We start from the raw sequence: 27,950 nt of genomic DNA on the forward strand, positions 1-27,950 counted from the left end.
TTAAAAAAAGCCAGAATTGTCCTTTTGGTTTATATTCCATTTTTGAAGTAATAACCTGTTTGAAAGAAAAACAAAATCTAAAGAATTACGCAGCTTTTCACAGAGACATATAGTGCCTTCGTATCTTTGTTCAGCCATGTTCTTGTGTGACAGAAAATCTTTTCATTAAGGAGATATATTGCATTTTCAAACTTTTTGCCTGCTATAACTATTGAAATGGTACTTTCTGGTTTTGGATTAGCAGTTAGAAAGTGTAACAATGAATGGAAAGATCATGCAATTTAACTGTCCTTTACTCCAGTTCTAGGCAGGTATCAAAACTAACTCTGAATTATACCAGAAGCAGCAGGGAATGGTGGGCAACCCGAGCTAATTCAGACTGCTGAGATACAGATGGCATGCAGTGCCAGCAGGGCTATGCTGCTTCCAGGAAACTAGCCCATTAGAGTCCACTGGCATACCTCTGCCTGGCATCACATTGTACTGTTACCTGTTATATGACTGCTAACAGAAAAGGGAAAAGGAAACTTCATGTTGAGGGTGGATGCTGAAGAGAAGATGAGGAAGAGAAAAGAAAGAGAGACAAACCTAAGGAGTATTGGCACCACGTTCTTATTCTATGCAGAAAGACGGGAATTAAAAATTACAGTAAAGAAGGAAAGAGGGGAAGACACATTGTGCACTCACAGCCCGGAAAGTCAACTGTATCCTTGGCTGCATCAAACAAAGCATGACCAGCAGGTCAAAGGAGGTGATCCTGCCCCTTTGCTATCGTGAGACCCCACTTGGAGTGCTGTGTGTAGCCCTGGTGTCCTCAACATATGAAGGATATGGAACTGTTGGAGCAAGTCCAGTCGAGGGCCACGAGGATGATCAGGGGGCTCGAGCACCTCCCATATGAAGACAGGTTGAGAAAATTGGGGCTGTTCACAGCACGGAGAAGAGAAGGCTGCGTGGAGACCTCAGAGCAGCCTTCCAGGATCTGAAGGGGGCCAACAAGGATGCCAGAGAGGGATTCTTCATCAGGGACTGTTGTGATAGGACAAGGGGTAATGGGTTTAAACTTAAACAAGGGAAGTTCAGACTAGTTATAAGGAAGAAGTTCTTTCCTGTGAGGGTGGTGAGGCACTGGAACAGGCTGCCCAGAGAAGTGGTAAATGCTTCATCCATGGCAATGTTCAGGGCCAGGCTGGATGGGACCTTGGGTGAAATGGTCTAGTGTGAAGTGTCCCTGCCCATGTCAGGGGGATTGGAACTAGATGATCTTAAGGTCCTTTCCAACCCAAACTATTCTATGATTCTGTAACACAGAACAAATTCTTCTGGTAGGCTTGAGACTTAACAGGGAAAGGACAAAGATAGAGCCAAATTATTTAGGAAAGCAGAAAAAGTCTGAGATTGAAAGATGAGATCTTTCTGAGAAAAATTAATTTGTCAGATGCTTCAGGAAATATAAGAGAAGTGGAAGATTTAGGGAATCTTCCCAGGAAAAAGGCTAGTAGAAAATTTACAGGTCTTTAGGGGCAAAAAGAAAGGGAGACTGATGGTAACTTGAAAAGTAAATGGTTTGAGAAGGGATTGTCTGAGAATAGAAGAAAGATCTCACATTATTCCATGCAAAGAATATGGTTCTTGCAGACAGAGAACAGATGATGATGCAGTTAGATAAATCAGGATGAGGTGGGATAGAAGGAGCCCCAAAAGATTTTGGAGAATGAAAGTAATTTGTATTTCTAAGTAAGAAGTCATAAAAAAAAGGAAAAGGTACTAAAAAGAACATTACATCACATTCACAAGAGACAATTTCCTCTTTTAATAATCTATACAAAGAGAAACACCTTGATTTGGCAGATGAGAGAACTAAGCAAGGAGAGGAACAACTTAACGTAATTTCACTTTGACATAAGAAATGGAGCAACAACTGAGAAAAGAACAGCCCTGAACTTTAACACATTAGAATCTGATCAGATCCTTTACTATGATTGTAGCTGATTGTGTAAAACCTTAAAACTAAATCCCACTTGCTTGCGTATCATTTCTAAGCCTCAAAAATCCCACTAAAATTGACAGCACAAGGAAGGAAACAGTGATTCCTTTTTAAATATCAGACACTAAGTCAGACATTCTTGTCTTCCTTTCATGAAATACAAAAGCAATTACTGAAAAATTCTTAATACTCACCTCAAAGATTTTGCCTGCTTTAAGAAACCTCTAGCTTTTGCTATTTCTTGAGTAAGCGTCTTTAAATCATCTCCTTCAAAGTAAGGCAAAACCGGGTCCTGAAAACAGAATTAAAATATTCTACTTTAATTTGCACCTATTTATTATTTTCAATTTCTACCACCTTAATTACCTGAGCCTAAACTGTAAATCTCCCTCTTTCTATCTACTTGCAGAGAAAGTCTTGGTCTTGAAAGGGGAGTGTAGAGCAACTCTGGATTGAACATGGTTCTGTTCACTAACATATTCTTCTGCTCTGGCAATCCCTGAGGTTTCCTTCTGCAGCACTGAAGTGCTACAAACTGTGTAAGGATTTTACAGTTACATAAATGAAATACAAGATAGCAAGACTAAGAAGGCATAGTAAAAGCTAAAGCTAACTTAAAACCCACAGTGTCCAAATGCAAGATTATTATTAGGGTTTTTTGCTTCTCTTTCAAAAATTATGCTGCATTGTGTAATTCTTTCATGGGTTTCATCACCTGGCCAAAGCAGCTGGCAGAGAGGCAAAGCCAGATATTCAGAAGTCTCCTTTCAGTTTCAATGTGAAGTATCTTATGAATCGTCTATTTATTTTTCTCATGATTTTTCTTTTTTAAATGAAGTGTGACTATTAGTAAAGAACTAAGCTGAAATGAAACAAAATCAAACCAAACAAAACCAATCCATTTAACATACATCTTCATCATCAAACCCCTCTGTCAACATTCTGTGTGCTGCTAGCTGTCCATCCACATCTCCAAAACTGCAGTGGTAGCGCCCTCCTGTTTGGGAAGCAAGCTTCTTCAGAAATTCATTAGCTCCTCTGTTAACAACAAAGAAGGGAGTTACTTAGGAAAATTATTTCTTTGAAAGCAACAGCAATAGCAGAAGAATTTCTAAGAATTCCTCAAAAAATATTACATCAAAACAAGTGGTTTGGAGGACATGACTATAAACCACTGTATCATTTCTCATTAACAGTTGTTAATGTGGAATATCCACTGCTTAGCTGTCATAACAGGCTACTTTTGGACACAACGTTCAGTGTAGTAATGGAACCAAAATTTAAAGTAAACCAAGAAATCCAGAAGCCAGGCTGGCAGGTGAAGGGCAATTCATATTTTACATACGGGGAGAAAACTGAAAGCCAGGAGACTCCTTAAGGAGTCACACACTTGTACTGCCATTTATACATCATTATTTTAGAGTCCTGCCTCCCAAGCACTAGCACTGCAAAGTCAAAAATAGTCATACAGCCATTAATTTCAAGTAAGCTGCAAGGATTGATTCCATCCTAAAACTGGACACTAAAATACCCACAATTAACTAGCAGATTTCTTTGGAAAGAAACAGCAGAAGAGTAACTTGTAGTCAGAAGTGACATGTTTCTCCCTCACTAGCAGATAACCTGAACAGATAGTTACTGGCCACTGACCAGTTAATCACATGATATGCAAATAAAGAAACTCAAAATATTCATAATTGCAATACTTTTAAGTTGATTTTTTTCAACTTAGGTCCAATAATTGTATGTATCAAGCACTCTACTACGTCCCTCTTTAATGCCTTGAAAAATGACAACCATGCTGTTGTTCAGTGAACTGAGCATGTGGCCCAGCAGTGTGACAATAAACTAATAATTCTAAAGTTTTTATTGTTCTTGCAAACTATCACATACCTGTCTGCACAGTGAAAAGAAATGGTGTGGATTTTAATATCTTGTTTCTTTCTCAATCTTTCAACTTCTGTCAAAATCAGACTGTAACTGGTGTCTGGTTTTCCATCAGTCAATACATATAGTGCCTCTATACCATGGAAACTGAGAGCCTTCTGAAAAGTAGAAAATAAGCTTAAATAATGAGTACATTTATATGAAAAGTTAAGAATGAAAACACTATTCCAATGATTTAGTATTGTTTCATATTTACCACTCATTAATCAAATGAATGTTGTCTTTTCACTTAGTATGAAAAAATAAGGATATAAATTTGAAAAATAAACAAGTAGATAATCTGTAGCATAACGCAACATATTCCTAAGAAGAACATCACCAAAAACTTGAAATAAGCAAATTAACTGGTTTTGGAGAACTGCTAACAGAAGGTTTTTGCATCACATTTTGTAAGAATTAAAGGTGCTCAGTGTCTGCAAATCAGGCTCACTGGGACTTGGCCTTTTTATATTACTGAAAACTGCTACACTAATTGCCTCTGTGGACATTTTTTTAATACAGACATGCCTTACAGTTCTACTCGATTTGATTCATGATGAATTCCATAAAATTCACTGCAAAGGTGTCTGAAAGAAGAACCATGCATTTAAGGCAACATTTTTTTTATTAGCATTTAAATTTCATGAAATTTGAAGTTATTTCAGTCTCTGTTTTAAATTATTACTACTACTAAATTTCTACAGGAGAAAAGTTTATTCGCCTGTTACTGAAGTTCAAGGATTGTGTACTCAATGTTCATGCAATTCCAGCAAACACCACTTCTTTAAAATCTCCATTTGGCTCACAGCCAAGCATCTCCCTGCCACAGCTGTGCATTAGCATCACTTTGGGCTATTTTCTCTCTCTAGTATTTGAAAACAAATGCTAATGCAACTACTGTTATTTCAAATTTTTCTTAAACTCAGTATAAGTGATGAATTCTAGTATCTACTAGCCTTGAGGACAGAAACAGTGGCTTGATTCCAGATCTGTTCATGTTTTGCATGTAAAAATGCTGTATGTTTTGACTAAATAACTTTCCCAAACCGTGACGAGTCAGATGAAAATGTTATATCACCAAGACACAGTGTCTTCTTCAAAATGTAGTACACAATTTACTAACCTGTAAAGCCATAAGGGTGCATGTATTACCATGAGCATGGAATGTAGACACCCACTGCACAGCATTGTGACATGTTTCATCAGTTGCCTCTACAAGACACTCCTTCCAAGTCTCTGTATTTTCTGCAAATCTCAGCAAGTTAAACCTGAGGAGAAAGATGGCCCACAACATTAAACCCTAATCAATATTATCAGCCACTTCAGATAAGCCAGTTTTGAAATAAATAAAACAAACAAAAAAAAATTCCAAACACAAAACAAAACCCAATAGTAAAAAACAAAACAAAACCAAACACAAAACCCAACCAACTTCTCTTCCTCACAAAACCCAAGAGCCTAATATTAGATTAAAGTCTTCAGCTTTAGGAGAGTCAGAAAGCATATCTCACTCTGCATGAACAGAATATCTATGGGTATTCTGAGCCCAAAGGACGAACAGCATTGGGCAAATGAGGCTCAAATCTTAAAGAGCTCAGAACTGAAAGTTGGTTAAAAAACAGAAAAAGCAGTTCATGTCACATGTGTATTATGCATCAACATATCTTAGTTACTTGTATTTTTTCAGTACTGTATTATTTGTTATTAAGTAATCTTATGACATAATAAGTAGTGTAAATTTCAGTCTTTATCAGCAGTTCATCATACCTGACTTTATTTTTTCTCAGCTGTTCCCAGATAAGGGAGGTAAGTTCTTTCATGATATGTGGCAAGTATGGGTCCATGGAACCAGATGTATCAATCAAAATACAGACATTTGCTTCTAAAATGGTACCAAACAATCTTCGGCTTCCTGGGCCAGAACATCAAAACTGTCATTACATAGGCTTATTTTATTGAACATATTATTTTATTGAGCATACTGTAAAATCTTTAGTCTTTAGTGGTTATTCTGGGCATATTTCTACATAATAAATTCTAATCTGTGTGCAGCTAGGTAGTTCAACAAGCAACAGAGGGATCAAAACACTTTTCACCAGCAGGGCATATTCTTAGCAAAAGAAACTTTAAAGCTAATTTTGTTTGTTGATGTTATTGTATATATTCCATGGATACAAAGCTTCTGACACCAGGAACCTTAAGTTTCTGAACACAACATACAAAAAGGAGAAATTTACATCATAGCCCTAATTATTTCACAGCAAGCTCAATGTTTCAGCTACATAGACACTGAATTCTCTTGTGTTCTTGTATTCATAAAAATACATTTTTGGAAGTCAATGAAATGCAAAACCAATTTTATTTATATTTGAGGTCCAGATTTATATTCAGATTTATTGTATGATAAGCAGTAGACAATAACATTTTATGTATGTTTCAACTGTGCTTTATCGACCAGATGCACACCAGTACCTGACAGAAGCCACTGTATTCTTTCTATATATCGCCGCAACACTTTCTCCAGTTGCTCAGTGTAGATTTCCAGTTCTTTAGGTTGGAACTGCAGATGTTTCACAACTCCCTGGAAAAAAAATCAAGATTTAGGGGGGTTTGTCTTCACTTCTATGAAATAGTGTAAGAAAAGTTCTGTGACTCTGTTGCTACTAAATAACTGGTTTACCCAAATGAGGAAAGCCTTGTTCTCATCTCAACCAGTTGAGCTGAACAACAAAATTTGACTAGAGAGGAGAACCAGCTGCATTATCTCTGACATTTTTATAGACATAATAGAGCAATAGTATCCTGGACTTAATTTTCTGCGCTTCTCCCCAGGTATTGCACAAACCCAAACAATCAAGATCCAACATTTTTCCCGTTTTTACTCATATATAATTTTTAAAAGCTTTACTTAAAATTCAAAAATTGTTTTCCACACTGTATGAGCAGATGAGATGCATTCTCCAGATTCCATGAATTTTCCACTTCAAACATACTAAATGATCTTTTATTCACCACAAGAAACTTTCTCTAGCTTTCTAACAGAAACATGATTCAGAAAAAAGACCAGGGAAGAGTGAAGGGAATATCACACTAGCAAGCCACAAATGCTGATCAACATGCATTGTCTTAAACACAAAACCTCTCAATGATGTAGGCAGATGAAGTCTGCAAATGCTTACATCAATTTCCACGCTAGGGAAGACTGTGCAGTATTTTGCTGACACTTTCTTGTGCAGCGACGCCACAGTTTTCCGTTGGTGAGTACAGCCTGGACCAAACAGCAGTCGGGGCAACTCCAGTTTAAGCTTTTTAATACTGTACTTGGATAGCCACTGGTAAGACAAACAAATGAAGCAACTGGTTGCTAGTAAACAGTAGAACAGATTGAGTAACAATACATTGTAAGGAATCACAATTAACGTGTTCACATTAATTCATATGGATAATTCTCAAATGGCATTTCATTAGTAAGGGGCAAAGTACCTCTCTGCTTGAACAGATTTCCTCTTTGTTTGGCAATGTAACAGAGGGAACAGACTTTCCTATGCACATTACCTTTGGATACTTTTGATATACTGGACCTAGTTAAGAAAACAAAGCAAGCAATATTGAGAGCCTGAGGTTTAAATCACAGGCCTTTGAGTCACATGTGACTATGGATTAAAACAAACCAATCAACCAACCCCAGCCCCACGGACAAGCATTTCATACAGAGTTCCACCTTTGAACACAAATGCAAAATTTCTATATATCAAAGTACTTAAAAAAAACCCCTGATTTTTAAAAAGTCACCTGCAAAAAATTCCAAGCCAAATACTCCATAATCATCTACATCCTCATTTTTTGAGCATTAGAGCAGCTTTGACCACAAGTTCTCAAAGGACTTTACAAAAACAAAACAAAATTCCCCAACACATCCCCAGCTTTACAATTGCAAGTGTTTCTAAAAACTTCAATTAAATCCCTAATTTAATGCTGTCTTTTAAGCAAACCCCAAAACAAATTGAAGACAAAAAGCTCCTAATCTATACAGACCTGGTGGAACTTCTGCTCTGGCACTAGTAGAATGCCATGTCTGTACTCTTCTGGAAGCATTTCTCTCTGCATCATGGTTGTCTTTAATATACTATAAGCACATATAGTAATAATAATTTTTTTAAAAAGGCAATTAAAAAGTGTTTCAGTTGGAACTTCATTACTCAAAACTACAACTACCCTTCACTGTTCTCTAATTCCTGTTTGGCTCTCCCCACAAGTCAGCACCTGCCATGATGACCTGTTACTTTGTAATATCTTGCTAAGTTAAGTAACTCTAATTGCTCTTACCAATTTAATCTCCTGCCCTAAAACTAAAGATAAACATCTCCAGGCAGATGAGTCTGGACCATTTTTGCAACTTGAAGGGGCAGTCTAATATGGTAATGGCACTGTTTCATAAAATAAAGTATATAGTATTTTCTGCACAGTTTTATTGAATATTTGGAATATAGTGCTGACAACACTTGTATTTCCTCTAGGTATGGAAATTTCTAGGATCAACCCTCTAGGGGATAAGCAGTCTGCTAAACAACATGAACACTTGTTTAACCCTTTTAGGTTCAGACTTTTTCTGTGATACAGAGACTTCAAGTAACTGACATCTAATGTAAAATAACATACTATAACATACTATATGTAACAGAATCATACAAATGTTTGGGTTGGAAGGGACCTTCAAAGGTCATCTACTCCAACTCCCAACATAACATACTATAAAACATAACAAACTATAAATATACCCAAACATCTACAGACAATCCTCTATCAGTTTCCTACAAGTTTAATCCCTGTAAAACTATGCTACGTTGTCACATCTCTCAGTGATTACTTTTCTCCTGCATTTGTGAAGAAGTATTGAGCACAGACTGGTCTTGATAAAATAGCATGGAAGACCTGTTTGAGCTTACCTACCAGGTCTTTGACACATGAACATGCCTACATTTAAAGTGCCATTCCCATTTCAAAAATGAGACCAGAAAAATCCAGGTCAAAAGTTAACTACATTCTCTGTAATAGGAAGTTCTTATCTAGTAGTTTCTATACTGAAGTGGTATGCACTGGCACTGGCCATTTGTATATATTACAGATATGCAAACGCACTCAGAACAGATGCATGCACAGCCAAAATTAACAAGGAAAACATCAGCAAAATCCCTAAGGACTCAGTAACGGAACTCCATGGCAATCAGCACAGCAGGCAGGAAACATCCTGAATCCTATTTCTAGTTTTCATGCTGGCTCTCTCTGTGGCCAAAGATATGCTACTCAGCTGCAGCTGTCTTATCTGGAAATGAGCAGAATATCATAAAATGCAGTACTTTCTAGAAGGACTTGAAAAATAGATGTAATTTAGTAAAGCACATTTCTGCTTTGTCTTTGTTTTCATTAAACACTAAATATTTAAAGTCAGAGGAGTGATTATTTAGACAATTTTAGACACTGCAATGCTGTTCCACTATAATTAATTATTTAGCGGGAATTAATAAGATGTATTTTTTTGTTTATGTAGCATTTTGAATTCAAATTACAATGTCAATTCGGGGTACTCTCACAGTGCTGTTTTAATTCCTGCAAATTTTCAGCCTGAGCGCTTCTTTCACAAAGAGCAGCATCTGACAGCCAGGTAAGATCTCTAATTAAAACACACAGCATATTAAAAATAGGACCATTTCAAACCATTCTAGCCAGACTGAGGGCTGTGGGTTTAGGAGATAGCAACTTCTGTGGCCTTCTTTTCTCTTTCTTTGCAAGCACATTTGGGTCTCCTTCTGGTATAAATGTATTAACAGACTGATTTACTGAACGTTGCTTTAAGGATTCCACTAGGAATACACACTGAAATGGAAGTTCACAGCATTTAGTAATTCATATACATGAAATATAAGTAAATGACATTTCAAAGCCAGACATTCTGTATTTATTACTTTAATAAAAATAAAATTCACAGCAAATTTATTAATCTGGCAATGCTTAACACCTCTAACTGAATAGAAAACCCTTTGTGCTGTGGTTCCTTTTATACACAGGAGGGAAATCCTTCCTGCTCTGAGCAAACATTCTAAAAGAAAAGGCAATGGTTTGCATACCAAAGACCAGAACAAACGGGAAGATGATGAACCAAGAATATGCAATTATTACATGGCAACAAAATATTTTGAGATTCTATTAAATATCCACCAATTCTTCTTTTTAAACAAAAGATTTTTGTGACTCAGACTTCCATGCAACAAGCTACACAGACCTCTGGATATAGATCTCACTGCATATACCTTTCTAACCATACTTTTGTAACACACAACCACCATACGGCCAGGCTGGGTACACTGCCTCAGTCACTTTCTCAGATAGCTTTATATAGGATATAAATATAATATATATAGGCATATAATATAGAGAGAGATGGTCTAGTTTGACACTCCTAGTACACTTAAGAAAGCAATTGTTTTGGAATTGAACAAAGGTATTGTGCCACTAATGAACCCTCCCTGAAGTGTGACTTACAGGAACATAACATTTTATGTTTGTTATAGAATATATATAACTTTTTAACGTATTTCATTATATATATATACATCTTTATATATTTTATAGATAGCTATAGTTATAAAGAACAATTCTATTTGAGAAGAATTCATCTTAGGATTGGCAACAAAAAGGAGAATCACTTCAACTGTAAACTCCTTGTATTTGATAGGGAATCATGGCCACTTCAACACCCATCACTTCAGTGCCATTGTACAACTGCTTTCTAGGCCATATTTACTCTGTGGTGACTATTCTCACACTCTCAAGCATTCCTGCCCATCTTACAAGGATTTTCATTTTGTCCAATCTTCTGCACTGTCAGCCGAACAAACATTGGTGAATTTTTTTCTGAAGAAACAGAGAACTTGAAGAGACATATATAATTCATACCTTTTGGGAGTACTTGTTTGCTTTTTCCATTTCAGACACAATAATAGTGATATCATCACTTTCAAAAATACCTGATAATCAAATATATGCTAATCAGCTTTTAAGTGTACAAAATACATAATTTTTAAAAATATACATCAATTTGTAAAGCATGCCAAATTATCAATGAAAAGAATCAAAAAGCCTTTGTTTCCTATAAGCCTTTGTTTTCCTGTTAGGTTCAGGCAGTCTGGACCTAACACATGAGCAACTATATTTTAAACGCACATCTCTAAAATATCTAGTGGAATTAAAACGTAAAAAAAAAAAAATCAAATTCCTGCATTAAGGCTTTTTTATAATATTCTGCAGCACAACTGAAAGTTTCCATCAAACTAGGACCTGTTTATATCCCACTGCTAGTACAATACTACCACATCCTAAAAAAAGTAAGGGGGAGGCATTAATAAATATTATTTAATTAATGAAAAAGAAGTATGTGCTGACTTTCCTTTTCACATACCTGCTTCTCCAAACCAATGAAATCTCCCATTGGCTCTCTGTACTATTTCTTTAAAAGCAATTGCAGTTTCAGTTGGGTTAGCATAGCGGGCTGGAATGATCCCATTAGAGTCAACCTCCTCCATTACACTGAACAGACAGACATGAAGCTGTAAATCAAAACCTCTGCAAACCTCAGCCACATAAGCACTGATTGTGTGCTGGAATGCAGAGGAGAAGGGAAAAAAAATTAACAGATTAGTAGTGACCCTCTACCTCAGATGTGCTCCCACCTACAGAGATGTGCTCTCACTCCTGAACTTGCAACCTGAGCAATTCAGTCCATGAACATACCCTGAGTAGCTGAATGCCTCCTCAATTCATGCATAGACACAAAACCTGTCGCTATTACTAGTGACAGCACTACTGCAGCCAAGGCAGGGTACCTATGGAAATCAAAGACACAGGCCATGGACTTCAAGTTACCCATGCACTGAAGCAAAGTAGTAGGGATGCAACTATCCATTTGGCTTTCTGTATGTATCTTTTGTTTTTTTATTATACACATAGGCTTTTAATGATTTCTTAGGTTTGCCCAGAATTTCCAGAAGTTTGGTAACAAAAGCAAGAGACACACTACTGTTTACACATAGTTACTGCAGATGGATTTCCATAGGTTCAGAAACTCTAGGCCACAGAGCACACGCACTACGAACATATATCCAAGCAATGGATTAATGTTATCAAAAATAGGAGCTTTACATAGCATACTATGAAGCTCCACAGTAGAATTATTCGTGGCTTTGTTTCCATGAGCTATAAGGAAATAATATCATTTAAAAAAAAAAAAAAAATTAAAGTTGTTTTTTTTTAAACTCATAAATTTGCAATGAAATGATGGCCAGAACTGGAGTGAGAAGGGAACCCCAAAAACACCTCTTGAATTTTCTATGATTCACACATTATTAATAATTGCTATAATTTACAGATTATTAAGAATTGCTACCTCCAACACTCAGGGAGCAACTGCAGAAATGGAAGTTTAAGATCCTGACAGTTCTGCTAGCTCAGATATGTAAAAAAGTATTTGCCAATAAGCTATGATGACTAGAAAAGAAAAAGAAACAAAAAATGGGAACTTACAGAAATGTCGCAAACCCTGTGATAATACTTACTGTTTCCTGATCAGGTATTCCAGTAGTCAGCAGGTAAAGTCCTTGTGATTTGTGTTTATCCTTGTCTTTGAAATCTATTTCCACAGCTCTCCTCAGTGCACTCATGAGATTTCTGCTCCCTTTGCACTGCAGGCTTAACACCCACCTAAAAAACAAATGTTCAAAGAATGAAGCAACAAAACCTTTTGTTTCTGCTTAAAGCGATAAAGAGAACTAAAAATCTTAAATACCACTGCTCTGGAGAACAAAATTTTTAACAGAGCGCAAAACCAGATTACAGAATGATCCGAATTATTTGTTCTAGTTTCTGTACTGCCACCATGGACAACTCGATTGGTAAGGTAAGACACGGAGCATAGAGAGGGAAGAATTCTCTCTTATTTTCATGTGGAAATATCGTAATATAGCAGAATTTACAGGAATAAAAATGAAATGACAGAGGCGTAATGAAACACTGAGGGTTTGACTCCACAAAAAGCAACCTGCAATTTGTTTCCAGTGTATGTTGGAAAAAAATGTAGTTTAGCTTTCACATCCCAGTTCAATTTGAATCAGTTTTCAATTCATCATGTCACCTGTGCATTTCTCACACAGACACTGCTCTATCTGTGTACACATATATTCTGTATACATAAAGAATACAAAGTCACTGAGACATATTAAACTTTATAATGCTGTTTTCACAAGAAATCATAATGAATAATCAGCGTAGAACAATTCAGAGCAATGTATCTTTGTAGTATGTATAGAAAACCTATCAGTTTTCTAAGCTGTTCACAAATCCTTTTCTTGATTCTACCTGTGTCACAATACCTATGATCACTTAATTCAGATGTATGGGAAAGTTCTTTGATCCTACCTCCAAGCCTTTTGTAAGTTTTCTAGTTGGGAAGGAACCAGTTCCAGCTGCCAAGGCACAATATCACTCCCAAATCTTTCACGGAAAAATAACAGCAATTAGTTTTCAGATTTTGTTTTAGAACAAGCAAAAAGAACTTCACTTTAAAAGAAAACTCTCATTTGGGGTATTACAGATGTAAAGTTGCCTTTCTATTTCGAACTTTCTATTTCGAACCATTCGGTTATGCACGTTTATCCACTAGTCAGGGGCTGTCAGATTTTCAAGGCAGTGGGCCAGACTAAATTTTTATTTGAAGAACAGGATCCTAAGTGAGCTGGTGAAAGCTCAGCAGAAGGACTGCAACAAAAAAAAACCCCCAACCTTCAGATGCTGCCTGTACCCCTCATGAGGTAAGGGCTTTGTTCTCCCACCAGGTTTAGAACTCCATGAGCTGCTGTTTCTTCCTTTTACCTGTCAGTCATAAACCTGTCCAGCTGCTGTTCAGCAACTATGCCATATGTTTCTGACTCCCAGTGTTGAGTACGGAATTTTAGTACTATTATATAATAAAAAGTATTGCAGTTACTGTAAAATGTAAAGGGTGTTCTCAGTTACAGCACCTGAGACACCAAAATCCTCTTCCAATAAAAACTTAGCATGTGAATTAGTACTATTGTTATGAACAATATAGCAGATTAAGAATCTGTAACACATATGACACAATCAGTTCCAGTGAGCATCACCCAAACCAGTGATTTTTAATTACTGATCTGGTGTCTGTACATCTGATCCATACACTTAACCAGTAATGACAAATCAGTGCTACTCTTACTGACTCTTCATCATAAAATGTTCAATACAATTAAAAAATCTAAAATATGTCCATTAGTAACTACAATCTCTCAGCACACTTCTTTCATTGCCATGTATTACAATTATTCTAAAAGAACCTTAAACAGTTGCTTACGCTATAATATTGAAGCAATCCTTATTTGACATTTGTTCTTCAAGTAACAGTCGCAAAGAATGTTGGATATGGATGATGTACATGGAGTTTGTCACTGATACATCAACAAGTATAACTACCCTAGATAAGAAATATGTTATTTATCAAAGAAAAAGAACAAATCTTAATTACACATTCTTACGTCACTGTCCTCTAACTTGCCAGAGAAAGTATCTTTTAGCTATGTATCAAAATGTATAAGCACTGAATCTGTATTAAAAAGAAAAAAAATCTGCAAAACATGTGGTGAGAATTAAAAAAAAATAGTAACAATAATGGAAAATTCTGAGGATGGTGAGGCTGTGGCACAGGGTGCCCAGAGAAGTTGTGGCTGCCCCATCCCTGGCAGCGTTCAAGGCGAAGTTGGACGGGGTTTTGAGCAACCTGGTATAGTAGAAGGTGTTCCAGGCTGTGACAGGGGGCTGGACCTAAATAAGCTTTAAGGTTCCTTCCAACCCAAACCATTGTATGGTTCTATGTTTCCTAAGCTATGCAACAATCAGGGTATCAGCACATGTAGTGCCATAATGGCTATTGAACCCTAAACATGTCCTCTTTCTTTCTTCTCTATACTTGGAATATCCAAAACACTCCTGAAAAGCATGGATGACTCTCATGAGTTCTTATTGGAAAATGAGCTCCAGCATACCAACTACCTACTTTGTCAGTGCAGAAAAACTCTTAGCATAAATACTAACACCATGGGTTTCAAAAGCTGACTGTAAACACTACCTTTTGCCAACAGGCTCTCTTCATGTGTGATTTATGATAGAACATTCTCCAAGGGCTTACTTGCTAGATAACTCAAACTTGAGAGTCTCAACCTGTCAAATGAAAATTGCCATTTTGTGTTGACCAATGATCACTGGATTCTTTACATTCACTGGATCATTACAAAAGCTGAATATCAATATTTGTTTTCAGAAGTGGACTGCTTACACTGGTCATATCTGCAACCATTGTCTTTACATCTTAACTGGCTTCTGCCCTGTGTTCCTTGGTGCTGACTTACACATAAAGGAAAGGCTGGCAAACTAGAACCATATACAAAGAAAGGACTATCAAAGTACGATACCTCCTTTCACAAACACTTCCCCATATTCTTCTGCTAGCAACAGATAGCCAGTCAATTCTTTTCTCATAGATTCTTACCATTTTAACAAGGAGTTTCTACGGATGAAATACAGAAAATTTAAGATAAAAATAAAAAGTTCAAATAAGTCTTTTATTACCAAATGCAATGTGGCATTGACTTATAACATGTAGCATGTCATGTAACATGACAGCATAGTAATGAAAAAATAAATGATTTTCATTCATTTTGACAGAAGCATTTAATTCTTTGCAAAGATAATACAGTCCATAAGAACATACAATGATAGAAAAGCAACAAAGGATCTAAAGGTCTTTTTTGCAAGCTTATAATTTCTTCAATAGCATTTTTAGGCAGTGTTCATAACTAAACACATCATTTAAAATAAACACAGTATTTTCAAACACATCATTCTTTAACACAGTATCAATTTGAAGACATTAAGGCAATTTGTCCAAACCCTACAGAACATGACCTTTGGAAGCTTATGTATGAGGGCAAATCAAGCTAGAAAAGGACATTGAATTCAGTAATAAAGCTACAAGATAGTAGACTTTTGGAGCACAGAACACAAGCATCTGATGGTGATCAAGGAGCCAGAAGCTGCTTCCATGTCAGCTTGTTAAATTTTACACTCTCCTTTTTGACCCAACTATAGAACTCTACAGATTTCTCACCCCTCTTCCATTTTAAAGAAATATTTGTCCTACCTGGAAACATTCCCACAGCCCTTTGTCAGGGCTGCTACTGGAGTGGTACAGAAGTGAGAAAAGAAAAAGAATGAATAGATCACTATATAACACACCCTGGCTACACATATCCACAAGCACCTTCTATTTCATTAAACTTGGGCCACACTCTCATCATCTGCATTCTGACAAATGAGGAAATCTTCAAGAATAGCTACTGTCTGTAAGAATTCCAGTGGCCTTCATTATGTCATCTGCATATATACTATACATATGTATGTATGTATCTCTACTTCTTCTATACTTAAAAGAGCAAATTAAGTCCTCAAAGGTCCTCAATACCCCATCCAGTTTAAATGTCCTGGTGCACCAGTAGTTTTAAGATTATCTATATAATAATACACCATAGCAAATATCCAAAAATCCTAACATCTCCCACCTGACAGTGTTCTTAACTCATCTGCAAGCTTGACAAAACTCTAGTAGCAGCCTTGCTACCCTCTTGAAGAAACTCTGGCAATTACTGGGCTGAAGGCAAATGCAAAGCAGCATAATACGCTGGTACAGCCAGTTCAAAAACTATGTTGGCACAATTCTGGGAATTCACATTAAGTATAAAGACTGTTTGAGCATATGCTAAAACATGAAATACAAATACCCAGATTCTACTGATACTTCAGAGTAAAACAAAGATGTGACAACCTTCCATCAAGTAAGGAGAAACAGTTTCTGCTTTGACTCTTAAAAACCAGTTGGTTATGCAGAAAACATGCTGAAATCTCTTGTCTTTGACATTCACATTAGCAAACATGTCTAAATGCATGGCAAGAGTGTTGTAGGAGCACTGTTAAGGCTAAAATGCTACTCTTGGTAAAAAAAGTAACTTCAGATGCATTACTTCTAATGTGACCATCTGCAGAACAATGCCATTTGGCAATCATGTAGAACTTGCTACATTTGGACCCCATCATTTCACAACGCACACAACTAGCTAGATGATTATCTAGGCCTGACAAGGCCACATCACTACAGACAACTCACCTGATAGTTGTACAACACTGGCAGGTCAACATGGATATTTTTCACAGTTCCATCATACCATTCAAACTGAATCATTGCTTTCTAGAATGATAAATAACACAATTGTGTGTTTACAGAAGCCTATATAAGCTACACTAACATGGAATTCCTTCCTGAATCATTTTTAAGAATGCATAAGTATTTGATCTGAATCAGTGACTCAAATTTCACTTAAAGCCTGTAGAATTTCATGACTTATAAAGTACTGATTTTAAATAGAAAAAAATGTAGCAATAGGAAGAAAAAGGGAAGAAAAAAGAAAACAATGAGAAAGAGTCCTCATTACATACCTCATGAAGAGTTGATGACACTGTTTTTCTAAGAATGGGTACAAATTCTTCCACAGGAGAGAAAGCATTGGGAGCCAGAACTTGATAAAGGTTTAACTTTTTAGCTATAGCAAGAAACAAAGAAATGCCGTAAAACACATGCTCTGCCTTGTGTTCATGTTTCATACCTTTTAAGCTTTTCTTTCTGCACTACCTTTCAATCCATATGTCTTTAACCATTCTTTTGAGGTTTCGGCCAGGGTGCATGGTGTTTGAATAACTAATGGTCCTTCATGCTTTGGAGGCTTTGGGAAGAAGTTACAAGGTGCTGTACTTGTAAATTCTGTAGAAACCTAAAATGGATTTTAAGAAAAACTCTTGCAACTTTCAGCATTTTATTTTTTTTTTTACCCTCAATCCAAAATACTCCGTTTTACTTACGTTTTACTTATTTTCAAAGTACTGGGATTTCAATAAGAACACTTGGAAAATAGCTATAACTGCTCCTCCTAAAGATGGGTTTGGGGGACAATGTTCCACTAACTTCACTATGCTTGCCACAATGCAAAAACCCACAGGAAAATGTAAAGATCATGGCTGAACATACAGGAAATCATCTTTTCCAAGAAAAGTAACTATGAAAAGGAGCAGTGCTGACAAATTTTTAGCTTTCAAGTTTAGGGACCATAGGCAGATTTAGCCACTTCCTAAACTTCCAGGCCCCTAAAAAGTACAGAGATGAGAATAAGGCAAAAGAGAGATGTATATTTCCACTTAAGACAAGGTAAAAGACAGACATGAGTAAACAACTCTCTACCAGATCAAAGCAAAACTAGAATTTCCAAATATCCCATAGAAAAAAAGAAAAGTCACAGGAGTTTCTTTTTCTTCCTCACGCATATTCCATCAAGAGTATTTAGAAGTTACATTATTGGAGAAAAGACAAACAAACAAAGAACCAACCCCTGGTATGCTGATCAAATAGAGCATAAAAATAGAAACATTACCAAGACAACTGCTACAGAACAAATGGCACCAAATCCTCATGATAAACTAGGACCAACATAGAGACAGATGTGTAACAGGCAGACTGTAGCTTCCTAACTTCAATACCAGTAATAGATCTAGGCAAGCCCTTATGATTTTGCAACTCAAGTAATTGTCCATCTTGATCATGGAGAAGTATCTTTTTACCAATTTAAACGACTATTGAAACTTCATTTAAATGATTAAAAGTTAGGCCAGTGGCTCTCTTAGACTTCCATTATGATTATGGTACAATGTTCTTTTCATCATACTTCTGTTGATGTATAAGATTTGCTGCATTTCAGAGAATGTATAGCAAAATGTCTTCTTTACTGGTTTGGGCCTTAATTTGCTCTTACAGTGGATGGCCAATATGTAATATTCGAAGTTCACTTACCAAAATACCCAATTAATCACATAATTTTTTTCATATAGTAAACACTAAAAACTTCTAGCCCAAATACTTCAAAGTATCTGAAGTACATCTGAAAATAGAAAGATACATACATCTGCTATTCTACCAATAAGTGAGACACCAGTTCTTCTTTGGAAAGTCTGTTTGATGCTCCCGAGTAGATCCTTGGCCTTTCGGGATTCCTGAAGTAGCAGTTGAAAGTCAGTGCTATCAAGACTCTGTACATGTAAAAACAAAGTGAAAAATAAGTTAACTACTATTCAAACACCAACCAAACACAGCTTTCTTATTTTGATGTGCATACATCTATACAAGACTGCCTGGCATCGCAGAACTGAGTGTAAATGTATCTAATGCACCACAGATAATTTAGTCATCATGTTATAAACAAGACATTGTTTTATTATTTTGAGTCAGTCTACAATAAACCACTGCTTTCACCCTACTCATCAGCTTTAAGTCAGTGAACAACATCTGCAAAATTTATTGTGCTTTTAGGAAAGCATTTTCAGTTGCAGAAGGAATTAACCACAAGTTTATTGACCACATCCTTAGCACTACCATGATGGAGACTTTCAGCACCAGTTCTTGCTATAAACTTCTACTCAGATTATAACTAAATTACCTTTCAAAGTGAAGAACCATCAAAAAGAGAAAAATATTTTGCCTCTCTAGCTGTCACCTACCTCTCTTTTTGAAGAGTAGCAATGATAACGGCCTCTTACAGCTTCTGCAAGGTTCTTTAGAACTGCCTACGTATATATATAGGAAGAAAAACAGTTACTTTGATTCAGTAGTATCTTTTGATAATGTGGTGTGTTGGTATTTAATTCTCAATTAGCAACAAAGAAAGAAGCTTTGAGGTATATGTAATGAAAAAGCCAAAGTAATTACATTTCCATTGTTTTCTTACCAGTCTTATTTTAATATGGCTGAAAAATCAACTCAGTAAAAAATTTACAAAATAGGAAATAAGGGTCAAGCTTATTCACCTTGTGTCACTTTCTCTTCCTTTTAGGGAAGGCTCGTGCTAGTCAGATCAAAGGCACATCACTGAAGTCTACAAGTATAAATGCTAGGCTATCCTTCCCCTACCCAGAATTACCTCTTAAATACTTTGCCGCTTTTTTCATCTCTCCCAGCTCCTTCTCTCATACTATCTACCACTGCAATCTCCTTACTGCATCCAATCTTCTCACTGAAGAACCTTCTGTTCATTGCAGGGGGGTTGGACTAGATGACCTTTGAAGGCCCCTTCCAACCCAAACTATTCTATGATTCTCTATAAAACCAGGATTTCAGTCATGTCCTTCCTTCTACTGAAGTTACTACATGCCTTAGGGATGAGCTTAATCAAGCAATCAACACCTAAATCCAAGTTCCTGTGGAGAAGCTAATCAAAAATATCTGCTTATCCTTCTGTCCTCCTCTTCCTTTGAGGCAGTTACTGCCAACATCCAAACCATTGCTCATGATCAACACCATAATTTGAGCAAGTCTACTAGGTCTGATGCTATTCCATACCAAAATATTCCTATCCAGAGACTGCCATGCTCATATGATCTCACTCCCAAGTTCCAGCCTTTTTCCTATGATCCCTCTCTGTACCCACTTGTCCTTGCTGCAATGTTGCCTACCTGAAGTCCCCTCTTTCTGCTTTCACCTGCAAAAGAGCTCTCAGCCCCAGAGTCTTCTCTGGAAACACACAGGATGATTATCTGGAAATAACTGCTTCCCTTGAGCTGCTAAGCCTGTCAACACCACGTGGTTGCCACTTCTGGCTTTGGTATGAATCATGATAAATACTCCAAAACAGACTTTTTCATGTGTGCAAATACAATGTTAGATCAAGAACTCTTTAATGAGTAGGTTAGCTTGCCCACAAAAGTTTATGTGAGAAGACACAGCAGCTGAATACGAAACAAATGACAGGACACAAAGAAGTATTAATACAATTACTTACAAGAGAAGAAGGACTGCTGCAATCATATGTAATGGTATGAAGGTGTAGTTTTCTCCCCAGCATACACTGCTGAGCATAGTCAGACAGAATTTCCAAAGACTGATCAGGGCTGATATAAATAAATAAGGAAAAAAAAAATTAAAATTAACAATGGCAGTAATCAAATGGGGGGAAAAGACCACACTGAAGAAGACAGGGAAGAAAATGAATGGGAAATAACTAACAAATCATGTGAATGTAATCCAGTCATTTTAGCAGAGCTTGACCTCCTCTCCCTCTTTCAACCATTACTGAGGTACCACTACTACAGTTTTAGTTCTGTTCTGAAAACCTGAAGGATAACAAAAGCACTAAGGCTCTATTCTAGTTCACAATGGCTTGTGGATGAAATGTTCCAAGTTATTCCTTGCTAGCTCTGGAAGCTAAAAATTGGGAATTTAGGTTTTGCCCATTGTGACAAACTGTGATAGAAAAGCTTTCAACTCAGATCTTCAATCTGTAAGGATGCCCATTGTCTTCATTAAGGAAAGTAAAACTTTACTTTGTGTTCAGAACTTAGCCACCCATGGTTCATCATGGCTAGTAAAATCATTTCCTCCCAGCTACACTTTTGCCAGGGATAGAAATTAATGAAGTTTTCATGTGCACATACTCTAAACTTTGCCTTCTGTTCAAAGCAGGTCTAAGCAAAACTTGGAACCTTTCAACTGAACACTGAGCGTTCAGTAAACGTAATTTCAATCTCCCTAAATATCAATCTTGCCAAAGGTTACATCATCCCATTTTTGCACATTTAAAATAAATACAAATAATAAATAGGGAGTACAGTAACACTCCCAAAATCCTTACTGTAGCCTTTGCTTGTAATCCTGACTCCAGTACTGCAGATTTTTACATGACAGGAGAACTTCAGAATTTAAGTCCATAATTTATCTAACCTCAGCCTCTTTTCATATATTTAAATCAGATATTTTAAGTTTTCCATCACCACCACTGAGATCACAGAGAGAATGTGTTCTCACAAACACATTCAAAACTACCTTCGAATGCTTAATGCCATTTTACAGCAAAATCAAGCTCATCATTTGATCTAACCCAGCAGTGTGGGCCCTTTCAGTGACATCCTTAATGGTGCTGAAGGACTTTTATTAGTGTAAAATTAGAGCTAGCACACTTCTAGTGGATTAGTGTGATAACTGATCTGCAAAGAAAAGATGTAACTTTGTACCAAAAAAGAGATTTATAATCAGTAAAAATTTGAAGAATAAAGAAGTTCAGGGATACGAACTAAACTTTATGCATAAAACCTGGATCTTAAATTTTCTATTTATTTTTGTATCAGGTTCAGATTCTTGAACCAATTCTGTATCCAAGTTAAAAGCGGTTGTTAGGACAGATAAAAAATTTACCAGCTTCCTACAATAAGAACCAGAGAATTGAGTTCTTTCATCGTAAAGACATGTTTTAAGCCTTTCAGTAAATTGCAGCCTCGACCAGGCTCCAGCTGTTTTATCCACTGTCTTACTTCATGTAGCCTGGGGGAGGAAAACAGAAAAAGGACCATGTACACTTAACATGAAGGTGCTAAATAAGATAGATGATGAAGATTACCACAAACCACAGGAGCTGCTAAGATATTTTATGCATGAACAACCAGCTTGAAATCACTGACTGCACTTAAAATTCATTGCTTTTTTTCTTTCTTAAAAATCACCGCAGGACCAAGATGAAAAACACTATTACCTACAAGGGATTGCTCTAATTAAATGGAGACCCTGTTTGGAAAACTTTTATTTTATAGAGAAACGTACTTACACATGAACATTGATGTTTTTTGGACTCTCCCATAGAGGTGACACTTCTGCACTGAATGAGAGGCAGTACAGTTGCTTCTTGTAACATAGCTGCTCATCTATTAAGCACTAATAAATAAAGAAATGTTCTTGCATTACTATCCATGTTGCTTCTAGTAGGGTTATTTTGTAAAAGACTGAAAACAGTAATTTCCTAAAAATAGCTGACAGCACTATTTTCAGGTACCACAAAGAAAAGCTTCCAGGAAGAAGTAATATGAATTCAAATACTCTGGTAATCCCACAAATTTGTTAATGGGGCAAGAGGCAGGGAATATTTGTTGAACTGGTAGCAGGTTTTTCTCTTCAGCTGAAGAGCACATGAAACAACATATTGATCTAGAATGGGCCTATTCACCCATAGAGCAATTACTAAAAAATGTTTAACACCTATTCAAGGGTAGAGCTAAACAATAGTTCAGGTATTAAGACTGAGTAAACCAAATTATGAGAATTTTATAAAAATAAAATGCACAATAAAGTACAAGCTTCTCCAGGGGCTTGAGAAAGTGATTAACTCACCAAGGTTCTGACTGTAATTGTGGAGTGTGCCTTGTTGTGACAAGCATAAGGCATAAAGAAACCATATTTACTATAAACAGCTCTACGTACAACTTGGTTCCAGCTCTTACAGCTGTTTCTGTTTGGCAAGTTTAATTCCAAATATTAGTAAGTATTATTATTACAGTCTATACTGGAGTTTGAATCTAGACATGAACAAAGAATACACTTTCAAAGACATTTAAAACATACTGTCCTACAACAGACAAGTTTCATGTACTGTATATTATGAATTTAAGCAGGTTTTTTTTTCTACTTAGTTCCTGACTTGCAGTTACACAAAAGCTTGACTAGTATAATTGCCAAAGTCTGCTTTATTACAACTTACAAAAAGATCTTTCTGAAAATCCAGCAGTCTAGGTCTACAGCTTATATGAGACACATCAACCAAAAGTCCAACTTTGGTTCCTTTTATAAGGCCAAACACCTTAAAAGAGAAAAGTCATTATAAATACAAAGCTTATCTATAGCTTAATAATTTTACTGTTTATTAGTTTTACTGTTTATTTTGTACAACACCATTTTAAAATAAAATATTAGGTATTTATTTGCACATTAAGAGTTTTAGCATAAAGATGACACAGTTGACAAAGCCTAGGAAGAAGAACTAAAACTGGCTCCCAGTTTATCCTTCATTTATATATATATACCAGTATACCAGTGTACCAGTATACCAGTGAATCGTATTTCTTCCTTCCCAAGCAACCTATTCGTTATTTGAAAGGACAAAAAATAACTTTGTCTACAGCATCTCCTTCAGGATAAATCAAGCAACTTTGTGGAAGTCAGATTTTGGAATGCTGCTTCTATCCCTCTCTCCTTTGAGAGGGAGTCATATCCTTTTCTGATTCCTGAGCATCAGCCCTGCTAGGCACAGTAAGTGATTAACTAACCAGCCGTGCAAGAGAGGGCACAATGGACTACAAGACAGCTCCACTTCCCTCAGAGGTTAAGCTCAGCATTGTCTGCTCCAGCTTAAATGTCAGCGAGAGGTTCTAATGATTAAGACTTCTAAGAGAAAGAAAAAGACTAGATCTAGAAAGCAGAAAACCGCATACTAGTAAAAGATCAAGAAAAACAAACAATGGACAAGGTAAGTATCACTGCATATGATGTGTAACAGTAGATAACAAAAATATACAAGTTATGGAAGACAAGTTTCACTAATATTAAAAAAATAATTTATTCTTTAATGCCATATACAGTTCCATTCTGAAAACATACTTCAAAGTTAGTTACCTTTCTGCTGTCCTGCAACAGCCACTGAATTCGCTGCTGATAAAGTTCAATCACTCTGACAAAAGGCATAGCACACATTTAGCTAGGGCAATCTCTTGCATTGCACATCAATGTTACAATCAACCATTTGTCTTCATCACATCCTTCTTCTCACAGATGCAAAATCTGTGAGAAGCAGTATTTAAAACTACTCTTTCCAGTGTTCTCATACAACTGGTGGTTGCAGGGTAACCATTTAAATACTTCTCTCCTAAAGCTGTTTGATTAGATATGTGGCTGTCTGAAAAAACAGAACACTAGAACGTTTTCTAATCAGGTGCTGGCTTATACTGTTCAGAGGCAGGAGAAGGGTATTCACCATGTGTATGCATGAACAACAGAAGTTCAGGCAAAACTGAGTTTAGTTCAGCACACACAGGTTATTGTCAGGAGATGTATTTAACACAAACTGCACTATTGCTTAAGAAACTCATGAAATAGAACCTTGTGGTTGAAAGGCAGCACGCTCACTGAAGTGCCAGAGTAACTGCAGCATAACTTTCAACAATTTCCATTTCAAAATAGGTAAAACCTGAGGTAAAATGAAATGCTTGCTGCCCTCTAAAATTGTTTTACTTCAACCAACTTATATGCATAGTTTTTATAATTTTAACAGAAAGTTTAAATCAACATTTTAAAGGGGAAAACAGTTTTGCTTTTTCAAAACACAAAAGCTACTTCTTTTTTAAACCAGATCTGCAGACAGTTTGCTTAAATGGTTCAGGGCCCAAGTACTGAGGTTGGACCTTTGTAAGATTCTGCACCTTCATGACTTGACACAGTCACGTATGCTGAAGTAGTGGCACTCCTAAGAACAGTCTTTACAAATATTGTGAAGGCCAGCAAAAACCTTATGACTATTCTACAGCTTATTCACCCTATTAATTACATGTTTTTCTCAATTTAAGTTTCCTTGATTTTATACATTTGAAATTCACTTAGAAAACTTTTAACTTCCAGTTGTCCTCACTAGATCCATGACTTGAAACTAACCCAAGTTACAGTAAACATAACCCACAAATATGGAGTATTAACCTGTGAAAACCCAACCATTCACTAGCTGACTTTCTTAAATGAGCTAACTGCTTCAGTTCAAAACCTGCCTGATTGGCACCTTCATTAAAAAAGTAAAACCTCAGCTGTAATGACATAGAATTATCACCTACCCTAAATCTCAGCAGAAAGGATTTAATGCTGAGATAATCTAAAGTTCCCACAAATAACAAGTTTTAAGGCACTACCTGTAGTTGTGGGTGATGGGTGATGATAACTGTTAACAGAATCAGTTATGCATCAAAATCATAAACAAGATGGATACTTACTCAGAAAGTCTGGACTCAAAATCCGTAACAGTCTCTTCTGTAAACCCTATCTCTTCAACACCATTTCTTGAATTCCTGGAACAGTATGCATTATTAACATCAGAGGTGCACACAAAAATGACAGAGCAGAGAAAAGGCACTGTTGTACTTACAAAATAATATTGCCTTTATCTACCAGATGCTGTAATGTTAATTGCAAGGATTCTAAACTGTAGTTTCTTAGCCATTCTTCAGAGGTTTGCACCTTTTCAGACTGTATTTTGTTCATTTGTACTCTCTACAGATCAAGTAAGAAAAAATTAAATGCAATATGAGAAAAGAAATGTGCTGCTCAAACCTGACAAAAATGTATGTCCTAAGAAGAGTTGCTGGTAGGCAGTGCATGTCTAAGAACAACACAATCTTAAGTACTGGCATACTCTTTTGGATGCTGGATGCAAAGGAAAAGCAGCTTTCAGTACATCTCCAGATTGTAAGCTGAAGGAGGGCTCAGTTTGGAGAAGACAGGAAGAAAGAAAATAAATAGGACAGTTTAGTAGAAGAATTAAAAGAAATACCCCAGTGATTTACCAGAGAAAAAAATCAAGTATCTCTAAAACCTGCCTCAGAGTTCAAAGGGCTATATATTGTCTTCTCCTCTTCTGAAGAAAAAGCCAGTATCAACAACTGATCTACCTTTATTGTTTTGCCTGATTTTTCAGACTGATTCATCTCTGCATGTAGTTTCATGACTTCAGTGACTATATCTACCGTCTGTGTGCATATGCAAATATATGTAAGGAAACATATTAGTTGCCTATCAATGCATTTATTCTCCACTCTGTATGTATACTGGGTATGTGTTAGTTTACTAGTTGCTCCATTTAGCAACAAAACTCTCCTACCAGCAGATCATGAATCTTGCTGCTATGTGTGACCAGCAATCCATTATCTGATCCTGGATGTGACATAGTAAAGTCATGCCATGGTGGATGAACACCCTGCAGACTGGATTTCTTGGGCAACCTACAAAACAATGAATTTTACTGTATTACTTCATTACCCCTAATATTCCTGTATTGCCATAAAGTCTTTACAAGTTTTTTTCTACAGGAAATGTTTTATACTTTGACATTTGTTTACACATTCCATTTGATATATGATAAATGCTTTGCAAGGACATAGTACATCGTTGATACAAACTAGTTATTTACTCTGTATTTATGTAGGAAGTCCCAACATGATTTTGTAACAGTATTCTCACCCAGCTTTTTCCAAACCCTGATCACTGTCCAACAACTGTGCCATTTTCTTGATGTATGTATCCATTATTCAAATGGACTTAGCCTTGTTAAAAAAAAAAAAAAAAAAAAAAAAGAAAAAATTCAAAGTATTAGAAAGTTTAAATCCTCAGGAGTATATACTATTAAAAAAGGTATTAATATTGCCAGCAACTTATATGATAATTACGTCGCATGTGGGACAACAGCAAATTAAAACACAGCTGCAAAGAGAAATTACAATTACCTATCTACAGAGAACACATTTAGGAACTACTTTGAAAGAGCTATTTGCTAGGGGATTTTAGGCAGTTAATTTTATGTACGCACAGCAAGTAGGATTCTAACTACACGGCTCAACCTGAAAGAAAAGATTAACCAACGCAAACCCCAGAGCTCGGCGGTGTGTGAGGGGCAGGCAGCCGGAGACAGCCGGACTGTGGCACATCCCCGGGCTGTGGGATGCGGGGATGGAGGCCTTGAGTGAGCTGTCCTTCGAGTTGTGGCGCACCAACACCGAGCAAAACCTAGGATAAAACCCCACTTTTCACTTCACTGGGCTCCGCGCCTCACCCCGCCTGTGCCCTCAGGCTCACAGCGCGTCAGAGCAGCCCCCTGCCTTCCAAACTGTCCCCACCTCACGGGGGAAGCGCCCCTCAGCTACACCGGCTCCCCATCCCCAGAGACTCTCCTCACCTCACGGGGGAAAAGACTCCCCCATTCCCCACACACCCTCCCTCCTCCCCCCCGCCTTGCTTGGGCAGGTCCGGAAA

The 27,950-nt window shown here is 36.7% G+C and overlaps 1 protein-coding gene across 1 annotated transcript; it reads right to left on the minus strand.

The window, feature by feature from the left end:
- Window positions 1–27,933, minus strand: VWA3A (von Willebrand factor A domain containing 3A; the record flags this gene model as incomplete). Its single annotated transcript, XM_080618132.1, has 31 exons — window positions 27,162–27,933; window positions 26,803–26,923; window positions 26,071–26,195; window positions 25,919–25,993; window positions 24,558–24,612; window positions 23,647–23,745; window positions 22,720–22,826; window positions 22,314–22,439; window positions 20,905–21,013; window positions 19,628–19,693; window positions 19,034–19,159; window positions 17,715–17,853; window positions 17,522–17,625; window positions 17,193–17,273; window positions 15,445–15,539; window positions 14,331–14,450; window positions 13,382–13,456; window positions 12,523–12,667; window positions 11,370–11,568; window positions 10,868–10,938; window positions 9,629–9,787; window positions 7,949–8,039; window positions 7,397–7,494; window positions 7,093–7,245; window positions 6,386–6,494; window positions 5,681–5,825; window positions 5,037–5,181; window positions 3,881–4,032; window positions 2,899–3,025; window positions 2,182–2,279; window positions 1–55 (listed from the first exon to the last, which is right to left on the minus strand). The coding sequence occupies exons 1-31, from the start codon at window positions 27,224–27,226 to the stop codon at window positions 1–3; spliced, it is 3,435 nt and encodes a 1,144-aa protein (XP_080474258.1). The 5' UTR covers window positions 27,227–27,933.
- Window positions 27,934–27,950: the final 17 nt, after the last annotated feature.

Source organism: Psittacula echo (genome assembly GCF_963264785.1).
Source record: "Psittacula echo genome assembly, chromosome: 5".
NCBI lineage: Eukaryota > Metazoa > Chordata > Aves > Psittaciformes > Psittacidae > Psittacula > Psittacula echo.